We start from the raw sequence: 11,746 nt of genomic DNA, 5'->3' as shown, positions 1-11,746 counted from the left end.
CATGAACTAGCACACGCCAATGAAGATCCTGGGGGATCCAGGGGGGCTCCCGGTCAAAAACCCCCTGGACATAAACCCCCTGGACATAAACCCCCCGACATAAACCCCCTGGACAAAAACCCCCTGCGACATAAACCCCCTGGACAAAAACCCCCCGCGATATAAACCCCCTGGACAAAAACCCCCCGCGATATAAACCCCCTGGACAAAAACCCCCCAATTGAGGTTTATATAAGGAAAAACCAAAGATGACGAGAAACAAAATTAATATAAAAATACAAAACAAACATTAGGAAAAAAAAAATTATTTTTATTATAACTTTAAAAAGACAGATTGTGAGCGATGCCTCGCAAATACTCAATAATGGTGGACTCATTAAAATTTTTAACAACAGTTAAAATTCGAGAGCTGCTATCAATATATTTTTTTTTCTGTTTTGGTAAACAGTGACCTGAATTAATCTGTTTACAATAAACCTCTTGGAGAGATTGTTCCTTTTTAATAAAGTCAATAAATTTTCAAATCTACCTGTCAAGTTTGAAAACAATCGATTAGGTAGAAGTCAAAATTTTCATAAACACCCCGCTGCCTGCCGGCACATCACAACCCAACACAATAAAATAAAACCCTACCTTAGACAATGCTAAACAAAAAAACAATGCAATGAATACATATATGCTTAAGTTCACAGTACTGTACCGGGCAATTTTTATATGGGTAGGGACAATGATGAGGGGTATTTCTTCCCCTTTTACTTTTTGTAAAGTCCATGATATTTCCCTCTGCCAAAATATCCGACAACTACACGTAATTGGGTCTCCTATTTCGAGTGTGTAGATCACTGCATAACAAATTCTCACTGTATGTATATTAATACTAATAGTTTCGCTGTCTGTCTATGTATCTATCTATCTATCTTACAAGAACTCTATATAGAAAACACAAGCAAATTAAAAACTTTCACAGTGAAACGAAAACGAAATATGACGTCACATTTAGCATATAGTAGAAAATAGTATCAAGCCGGAGAGTGTACACAGTAATATGACGCCATTGATTCTCGAGTAAACATTGAATAAAAAGGAAATGTTGTCTAATCTAAGTGGTTTGCGTGAAGAGTTTCTTTCATACAATTCTTCGGGTTGGGGCGAAGCCCCACCCCCGCGTAAGAACGTCTGAGCCCACCCCCCTCCCCAACTCAAAAGAAATTTCTTCATCGATACTCTGTAATAAAATTACCGCCTAATTAATGTGTCTAATCTAAAATGTGGTTTGCTTGCAGTTTCTTTCAATCAGGGGGTGACACCAAGACAAAATATTGCAAAATGTACAGAAGGAAAATGCCATTTTGCCAGTTCCATCAATTATTAATTAAAGTTATATAGCATTTTAAGTACAAACCTATCAACAATTATTACAAGGGGGTGGAGGTAACACCAAACATAAACGTGCTAACTTTAGAGAAAACAATGCTACACACACACACATATATATATATATATATATATATATATATATATATATATATATATATATATATATAATGATGGAAACAATTTGAACCCGCTCTCCATGAGAGAAGATCCTGGCTACGCCAGTGCCCACGCTTATCTTTACAGTTATTTAAATAATAGTGTATCATTAAATATTTAACGTAAATTTTTTATTACTTTTTATGACGTTTTTTTAAGTAAATGTTAGGCAATGCAATTGTTTGCTACGACTGTGTAAAAAGCTATATAATCTCACATATTATTCCAATATTTTTATTTCAGCTATTTTAATTGTCACATTTTTTAATCAATTTTTTTTAGCGTAGCTTAATGCATGGCTGTTTACATTTTTAAAATTCAATTGCACATACATATTACAGTTATCATTTCAATTTAGAAATGTCTTCAATTTACAAATTAATCAACAGCTAAATGATTTTAATAAATCGTTTTATTGGCACAAGATACAGAACACAATTCTACAACACGTTTTAATGACCAAACAGCTAGACATATCACGTAATCATGTATAGACAGTCACAAGTATAGTGAGTATAAAGCACACGTGACCTTCACCATTATCTCAATCCCTTCAGGCGCCAAGGTATATATAATTAGACCGATGAATTCTATAGATTCTCATCCTAAAACATACACGAAGAAAAAACACCTAACTACGGTAAAATTCATGACAACCATAGAAGATCCATTTTAGACAAATGATGTTAACTGTTCTTAAAGCGCCTTTAATTTTAAAACAGACTACAGTTATAACAAGTTTTTGAAATATTCACGATTTTTTTAAAATAAACAAACAAACAGTAACATACTTAACAATTGGCATTTATAGTGCTTATATTATACTTTTATAAAACATTAATCTAAATGATATAAAAATCAGTTTATTGATTAAATTATACATATTAAATTCCGAAAACTACAAATGGTTTTGATTTTTCATCTATAAAAAGGTGACGTTTTAAGAATTTTATCCAAGTGAAACCGAATAAGGTATAGCTTTATTGTTACGTGCAGATAAGATAGAAATCAATATTTTTAGAAACATTAGATACCTTACATTTACAGAAGAATGAAAGAAAGGCAACGTTTTTAGAAAGATACCATAGTACCTATTAAATGAATTATCTAATAATTAAGGCCAGTGTGGTCGTATAAATTTGATTTTAAATTTCAAAATATGTGAGGATGTAAAAAAGAATGCATCAATTGTGTTTCGATGTTTAGATAATGACTGGCCAAGGTGCTTTCTCTGCTGCAGCCCTAGGTTATCCTGCAGGTGCTGGTAGAACATGGACGGCACCTCTCTGTAATTGTTGGTTGAATCCCACGTAAAACCCTACTGAATAACCTATTGAAAATAAAAATGCAATTCACAAAATAAAATAAATAAATAAATAAATTTAAAAATACCCTCCTAAGCTTCCACTCATTTCTTACGGACAAAGAAGTCGAATAAAAATGCGATTAACTCTGCTAATAAAAACTCGAAACTTTTCTCACATCTTTATAACATAAAAATTATAATAGGTGATAAGAAAACGTACTCAACCACATGAGAATTGCAAAGACAATCGCCGAGAGTATCATGTACATAGCAATGGTTACATTCTGCGACGACGTCGACGGTATTTCAAGCCTAAAAAAATGTATTTTCGTAAAATTCAACAGAAGTTCTTAATCTATAAAAAAAAAGACGAAAAATAATCGCGTTTGATTTAAACTATACGTACCGAGTAGTGTATTTTCGTGAGGATTCAAACATTTCGTAAACGAAAGTGTCGACTGTAAAAAAAAGACACCTGTCTTAGCAAGCATGTAAAGTAAAACGTGCTGTGAAATCTAATCTTTAGGTCTAAGGAAGGTTATATATTTTTTAACAAGTTTCTAATTAGTTCGTCTGTTTGTTTGTGGCAAATATTGTAACTCAATTTCGATCCACTTCTAATGCAGTGGTATCGCTCACACTTTTCGGATACGTTCCACTACGATGACAATACAAGTCAAGCTGGTCAAGGGTTTTTTTTTAGGCAAATATTTTTCGTATTTAACATTTTAGAAGTAGTGTTAGTAGAAGGGATTGTTGATCTACTAGAGGCCCAAGAACTTAATTATCTTAGGTAGTTAGTATTTGTATTTAAACATGTTTGTGAACCATGTGTATATATTCATATGTTTGTCGCATTTTATACATGATTTGTTTTTTAACCATATCTATCCTCCATTCAGGTTACGGTTGTTTGGTGTTTATTGTGTTTTGTAGCTTGTTTTTTTTTAGCTTGTTTCGTTTCGTTTGTTTTTTTAGTGTGTTGTGTTATGCTTGATTGTTGAATTCTCTTTATGTTTAATATACTGTGGTGATTTGTATGATTTGTTTTGACAGTTTATATTCGGTCACATTCTTTTGTTTTGCTTTGTAATAAAAGAAAAAACGTAGGATTAGTCTATTTAACGTACATTAAGGTTATTGTTCAACCATTACGGTTCCTTTGAAAGATGACAGTTCATAGTCCTGAGGGGTATATAGCTCGTTTGTTTTAGACGTACCCCTGAGTCAGGGCTTATATATATATATATATATATATATATATATATATATATATATATATATATATATATATATATATATATATATATATATATTTAACTTTTTTTATACGGATGGATGGACGGGTGGATGTACGGATAGACGGATAGATTGATATAGCCTACTTAAAAGAAAAACCTTTACAAAGGTGAAGGTCTCATCAACTAACTGACTAAGGTCACTCACCAACTTTCCGACGGATACCGAACTCCTGGCACTTTCCGGTGAGTGTAACCGCCGTGACGTTGATCAGCCGAGAATTGTTTTCGCTAATTTCAGCGACAAAATTGGACGGGAAGTTGATTTTAATCTTACCACTTTCAGAGATCTCGGTCTTGTTGGTTGTTGTGTCGGGGAGAACAAAAATCTAGAGACAGAAAAGAAAAATGGCAGATGTTAAAAATGTATAAAGATGAGAGTAAAATAGCAACGATAATGTATACAGTTTTTAAAATAATAAGCTAGAGAGTGCAATATCATATTGCAGTTGATTCTGCTAGAAATGCAACAGGGGTTATGATTAGATTTACTGTCTACACAATACTGGGAAATAAACGTAAAGATTATGGGGAATATTAGGATCAAATTAAGGTTAAGGAGAATAAGTATAAATGCATCAAGCCAGCAGTCTGGGAAGTAATTTAAACGAGGTAATGTTTGTTGCTAGCGATGAAAGCAAACATCAAATACGACTGAATAGTAATCGTTGCAAACAAAAATCAATAAGCCGGTTGAACAAAAAAAAAAGGCCGAGGAATCTGTGAGAGCAGAAAGACTAAAGTAACATGTGACAGCTACAGCTACAGCTACAGCTACAGCTACAGCTACAGCTACACCTACACCTACACCTACACCTACACCTACACCTACACCTACACCTACACCTACACCTACACCTACACCTACACCTACACCTACACCTACACCTACACCTACACCTACACCTACACCTACACCTACACCTACACCTACAACTACAACTACAACTACACCTACACCTACACCTACACCTACACCTACACCTACACCTACACCTACACCTGCACATTACACCTACACTCTTACATTCAACTTCTCGAACATCTCGATGTAGTCTATCTTTTCTCCATTGACCTCAATGACAGTGACATTGAAGCAGACGCCAAAGACATCAAGCTGAAATGTGAAGCCGGGGTCTGACTCTATTGGTGTCTGGCAACTGCCGCCTGTGGAATATACACGGTGAGGCTAGTCTGGAACATTTCAGACTAATGGGGATCAGGGAACAAACATGGTGCTCGTTACTAGGAAACTGCAGGGCTAAAAGGGATCAGAGAACAAAGTGATGCTAGTTTAAATGAAAAGATCTATTGTGATTTGTTTTAAAACACTTAATGATATTTTTGTATTATATTATAGAACTTACTGTTATATATATATATATATATATATATATATATATATATATATATATATATATATATATATATATATATATATATATAGAGAGAGAGAGAGAGAGAGAGAGAGAGAGAGAGATATTCATTAATCATCGTTGGATGTGAATCTATATGATTATGTTCTAAAACGTTAGTTACATAAACATCTATTTAATTATTTGGAGTTATAATGCATATTTTGCATAAAATTACATACACTTTTATTGTTATACATTTATTTTACCGTTATTTGGTTGCCATTTTTATGGATGAATTTGTTATCTTTCTGTGTTCGTTTTTTATTTGGTTTTTACTTTTATTTTGACTATTTTAATACTTTCCTTTTATTTGCTTTTTTTATGTCAGAGTATTCTTTTAAATGTTATTTACCTACGAAATTGTAAAACTGCTATATACATATATATATATATATATATATATATATATATATATATATATATATATATATATTTATATATTTATATATATATACATATAGTAAATGTTATTACGACGAGAAGAGGGGATGGAGAGTAGTACAAAAACACCATGTAGCAATAAAATGTAACAATATTCCGCGTATTATTAGAGGTGTTAATAAAATAATTGTTCTTTAAAGACGATAATTGACTTTCCGTTACTCATGTTATTATAACACGATGTCCCCACATTTTGCTCGATGGCTTACCTCTAATAATGTCATCACACGGCAAGTTCCCCACAGTTTCGTTAGCCGGGCACGTATTGAACCTGTTGGTGAAGTCCATCTCGGCCAAACTAGACCTCTCATCGTGCCCAGTGTAACTGACATCATGAGGTAAACAGCCCAGAGCGTTCATATCGTGTCTGATGCCCTCTTTAATGAGTGACCCCTTCACAATCGTGTCTTGTGTATAGATGGAATCGTTACCTAAGCGGGAATTATCCTGGCATTGGGCTCCAGACCTTTCGCAGCCTGAAAACAGCGAATTTAACGCATGATATATATTGTAATATAGGCCTATAGGCATATATGTATATATATATATATATATATATATATATATATATATATATATATATATATATATATATATATATAGAGAGAGAGAGAGAGAGAGAGAGAGAGAGAGAGAGAGAGAGAGAGAAGAGAGAGAGAGATAGGTTGCAATAGAATTAATTTAATAATTTTAATATAAAAAAATATATTATTTAGTTAAGACAACGGTTAACATTTCTCTTACCTAGGATGGCGCAGATAACCATTAACAAGATAGGTAGTTGCCATCTGACATTCATTTCAATGTGTCTGTACTCTGTTCTCTATGTCAAAAATGTACTTTGTTTGTTATGGGGTCATCCATAAATTAAGTCACGCTATTTACCTACCCCTCCCCACCGTCACACATCGTCACAAAAATTCAGTCCCCACCCCTTAAAATGACGTCACACCTCATCATACAACACACACCACCCCCCTCCCCCATCAAAATTACAGTTGCTTTTTTTTTAAAACATCGATATTCAAAATCTTGACTGAACTTTTTCAACATAGAGTGTTTTAATCCATTCCTATTACAATTTATTAAAACAGTTTTCTAAAATTCGAAAAATAACGGCTAAAATTCGTTTTCTTAAATTGCTTTTTATAATGCAAAAAGTGTGACGTCACACCACCTGAACCTCCCCCTCCACCCTCCCCCTCATCACACACTCACCAAATTGCGGACCCTTTTTCCCCCTCGAGTATGACGTCATTTATGCACGACCCCCTAGTCTAATGTAATTATTTTGCTTTTAAAAACATTGTCAACTTGAGTGTTCTCATATTAAATTGTAATTAATTAAGTAAATTAATATGCAAATATCTTGTTAAAATTGCTATCAAGTGGGATTGCACAGTTTGTGTTTAATCTATCGTTTTATTTAGGTAGGCCTACGTAAAATCGGCCGAAGCGAATAATTTGATAGAAAGGTGACTTATTTATTGAGCTCAAACACAAGTGTGTTGTGATATATTTGTATCAAATGTAAAAGATATTTGAATAACAAACCAAACGCATTGTTTAAATATATCAGCAAAGGACGGATATTAACTTTAAACAGTAGTATTTGAGAGAAAGATTTGAAATATAAACAGATACCATCTGTAATATTCTAACTATAATTTATGACAAATAAATAAACTCTAAACAGATGGCTATTAAGTTAATGCTCTTGGTTGCATCTGATTAAAATATTGCTAATCTTGTAAATTATTATTGAAAAGCCGAAGTACAATTGTTTAAACAAAGGTATTAGAAACATTTTTAAACATTTAAAATAAAGGGGGGACTGATCTCTGCTAAACTTTCTCGTATATTTTTATACATTATTAAGCGAACAATCGTGATATAGAAACCGGAACTAGTGTAGAGTACCACCTCCGGTTATCGAAGTTCACTCAATAATTAAAAATAATCTAAGTACACGATTTTTTACTTATAGACTCTAGATGATATTTCTTCAACCTAATTAAAACGGTGCTCAAATTAAATTGTTCACGCAGAAATAGAATAAAGTATCATATCAGGCTGCCGTAAAATGGTAGAAAATTTGATAGAATAATACGCATGCAATTGAATATACAAATATGAAATGTCTTCAAAATAGCTTAAACTAAACGGCGCTCTAGTTATTGGCTTTTTAGTAAGTAAAAAATGATACAGAACTACACATTTGATATAATACTTATATATGAAATTTCGTCAACACAACTGAAACGGTACTCAAACAATGGTGTTTAAAGACATCACAGACATACAGACCAAATTGCAAAATCATGTTTTTCAGTTACTGAATGATGTAAAACATTTGTAAAAAATCTCAGAATAGATTTTTATCAAGATTACATGCATTCTTCATGTTTCATATATAAAAAAGAAGCGAGGTGTTAAACGGCAAAAACTGTCAAAACATTTGATAATTATTCAGCACCATTACAGTTTTTACTTTATACTCTTTATACGAGAAATTAAAAATAAATCGTCGTAAAAGTGCGAAATAATTACTAAAATTTAGTAAGTCACCTTCCTGTCACATAAATGGATTTAGCAGCAATATATTTTACGTAATTAAAACAATAGATTACCTTTTAAATATAGATGTACCGACAACATTTATTTCAAATACAATCTGTGTTTGTTTTTTTGTCCAGTCTTAGTAAGCTTTGCAATATAAAAAAACCTGATACTTTAATACCCCAACTAAGCGAAATAATGTAAACATTTGCCTTTAAAGGCCGACTCGTCCAATGCTAATGCGTAACAGTGTAATACCTAAAAGGTGCGCAAAACAGTTTTCCATGCTATGGAAATGTTCATCATTTATATTTAACAATAAGTGAGTCAGTTCTAAAAACACCTTTAAACAAGTCAACTGAAGAGTAGCTCGGTTACGTATAGTCTTGAAGAAATCTTACACATATCCTATAAGCAAACGTTCTCCTCCATATAACCAACCTCACCCCAACACATAACAAACACATACATCTATAATACCTAAAACTATCTACTGCATAGGCAAACACACTCCTTATAACAAACACACCTCTGTACTAAACCAATACACTACTCCATAAAATCAACTCAACCTCCAAACAAAAAACATACCTCTAAAGTATCTAACACACTCTATTGCAAAAACAAATACATTCACCCACATAAGCAAACACACTTCCCCCACATAAGCAAACACACTCCCCCACATAAAAAACACACTCTACCACACAACCAAACACACTTCCCCTACATAAGCAAACACAATCCCCCACATAAAAAATCCACTTCTACTACACAACCAAACACACTCCCCTACATAAGCATACACATTTCCCCCACATAAGCAAACACACTCCGCCACATAAAAAAACACACTCTACTACACAACCAAACACACTCCCCTACATAAGCAAACACACTCCCCCCCCCCCAACATAAGATACACACTCTACTACACAACCAAACACACTCCCCCACATACGCAAACACACTCCCCCACATAACCAAACTCACCCCTACTCAAACTACAACATACCTCTGCCACCGTACAACTGACCTCAACCGTTCAATAAAGCTATATATTTATCCACACATAAACCTAGCTCCTCTACACCATCCTAATAAATCACTCAGCTATAACTTTCACAAGCCCACACAATGATTATAATCCTATCCACTTAACAAATCTTCTAGCCTAAGTCTCAGAACTAATCCTCTGACTTAATTCATGGACTCAATCCTCTGACTAATCATCTGACCCAATCAGTTCTTCTTCTTCTTCTTCTTCTTCGTTCTTAATTTATTAGTGTTGAAGGGGATCGAGATTTATCTGCCAGTGGGTTTGAACTCGAGTATTTTGTTCGAATTTCTCAACCATGAGCTTTTTGCCAACTCGATCCCGCCTCCAAAACAATTAAGCGTTACGTGTCAACTGGTTATGCGCCGTTGAGGCCATTGACTACGATTTCAGCCTGCTTTTTTTGGATTTGCTTCTATAGCCTTTGTCCAACCAAGAACAAACTACAAGGCAGCAGTTGTTTAATTTTGGAGTTGTCTCTCCTAGAAGAGTGGCTGTCCCCAGCTAACGAGCCTCATCTGCCCGAGGGTTCGAACTTTTCGGTTTAGCAACCATGAGCTTTACCGACTTGACCACGCCGACCCATTACCGAATCAGTTGATCTAATCCATTTAATAAATCACCTTAACTTATCTATGAACCCAATCTCCTGATCTAATCCATTGACCCCATCCACTGACATAATCCACTAAACTAGTTTGTTTGTATGTATGTTTAAAATTGAAAAACACAACAAGGACCTGCCCAATAAGTAGGCCATATCAGATAATGTGTATGTTGCATCTGTGAATTGATAAACTGTTTATTAATGGATGCAGTTTTTTTTATGTATGAAAAAATGGATGACGTAACAAATTCTTAATCCTGACAAATATTTTTTTAAAGTGTAGGCTAATATACGCCATTTGACTTATTTCATTGATTGTAATTTCGGGATTTCTACAAGGTTGCTACAAATATATGGATATGGTAATAATATTTTCAACGGTGCATGCAAACGTTTTACATTGATGGCAGTATTTCCTATCTATCAAAAAATAATTGTGTTGCTACTTTTACGTCATTTTGAAAAGAAAAATTAGAATGGAGAAAGGCGTAATAATTTTCTAGATGTTTTCTTGTCTTCATTTTTGTGACATAATGTTTAGAAAAAATTAAAAATGTTCATTTATTTTTCTCTTCCTGTGAATTTAGCATTAGCGGGAGTTTTCATCTTTACTATTCAGTTTATGACGTTTAACTTTCATAATGGCTTTCTATAAGTTCTATACTTAATCGGACAAGTTTAAATTAACTAACTGCAAAAAGTGAAAGAATAAATGTAACGTATTGTCAAAAACATTGCTATCTTATCTGGTCTTATTCTACGTGTCAAGTTTGAAAACAATCGGTTAGGTAGAAGTTAAAATTTTCATAAACACCCCGCTGCCTGCCGGCACATCACAACCCAACAGAATAAAATAAAACCCTACCTTAGACAATGCTAAACCACAACCAATGCAATGTATACATCTATGCTTAGCTTCACAGTACTGTACCGGGCAATTTTTGTAGGGGTGGGGACAATTCGTGATGAGGGATGTTTCTTCTCCTTTTACTTTTTGTAAAATCCATGATATTTCCCTCTGCCAAAATATCCGACAGCTACATGTAATTGGGTCTCCTATTTCGAGTGTGTAGATTACTGCATCACAAATTCTCACTGTTTTTGTAGATAAAATAATAAGACATTCTTTATTCCTGATTAGGTTATGACATTATCCTTTAAGAACTAAAATAAGGCGTTTGACCTAAAAGACTAGACCATGCATTTAGCCGCAACGGCTAAAATATTTTTTCAGCCTAAAGTATTCAGAATACATTGAAATATTAAGTCTTACAAACTAGAATACGTCATTTACTCTAATTCTTAGTCTAAAATGGTGTATTCTGAAATGATAATTTAGCCAAATACATTTCTAAATGACATATATCGTATCTATATATGGTAATAGAACATAGTATTTCATGAGATTTAAACGGGCTGAAATATTCTCATCAAACTATTCCGAACTATTATACTACTTATCCCGTTCATTGGGTGCGCAAAGGTTTTTAGTCATGGAACTCTATTGTAAATAAAAAAAGTGAAGTA

At 33.5% G+C, this 11,746-nt stretch overlaps 1 protein-coding gene across 1 annotated transcript; it reads right to left on the bottom strand.

Annotated features, from left to right (window-relative positions):
• Window positions 1-2,780: 2,780 nt before the first annotated feature.
• On the bottom strand, window positions 2,781-6,468 carry LOC131934833 (uncharacterized). The gene is made up of 4 exons (XM_059290960.1): window positions 6,206-6,468; window positions 5,165-5,304; window positions 4,286-4,466; window positions 2,781-2,863 (listed from the first exon to the last, which is right to left on the bottom strand). Exons 1-4 carry the CDS (start codon window positions 6,354-6,356, stop codon window positions 2,781-2,783), a joined length of 555 nt encoding a protein of 184 aa, XP_059146943.1. The 5' UTR covers window positions 6,357-6,468.
• Between the last annotated feature and the right edge of the window lie 5,278 nt (window positions 6,469-11,746).

Source organism: Physella acuta, unplaced genomic scaffold (assembly GCF_028476545.2).
Source record: "Physella acuta isolate Inbredline_101_S28 unplaced genomic scaffold, ASM2847654v3 ptg000118l, whole genome shotgun sequence".
Taxonomy (NCBI): Eukaryota; Metazoa; Mollusca; class Gastropoda; family Physidae; genus Physella; species Physella acuta.
This window is presented reverse-complemented; position numbering and strand designations above follow the sequence as displayed.

Bases quoted from the DNA above. Each gene is read 5' to 3' on its own strand.
- LOC131934833 (XM_059290960.1), bottom strand. From the start codon at position 6,356: ATGAACGCTCTGGGCTGTTTACCTCATGATGTCAGTTACACTGGGCAC. The intron at 5,305-6,205 runs GTAAGCCATCGA...TATATTCCACAG, and splicing joins GTGTGATGACATTATTAGAG to GCGGCAGTTGCCAGACACCA. The intron at 2,864-4,285 runs GTGAGTGACCTT...TATTTTCAATAG, and splicing joins CGGTATCCGTCGGAAAGTTG to GTTATTCAGTAGGGTTTTAC.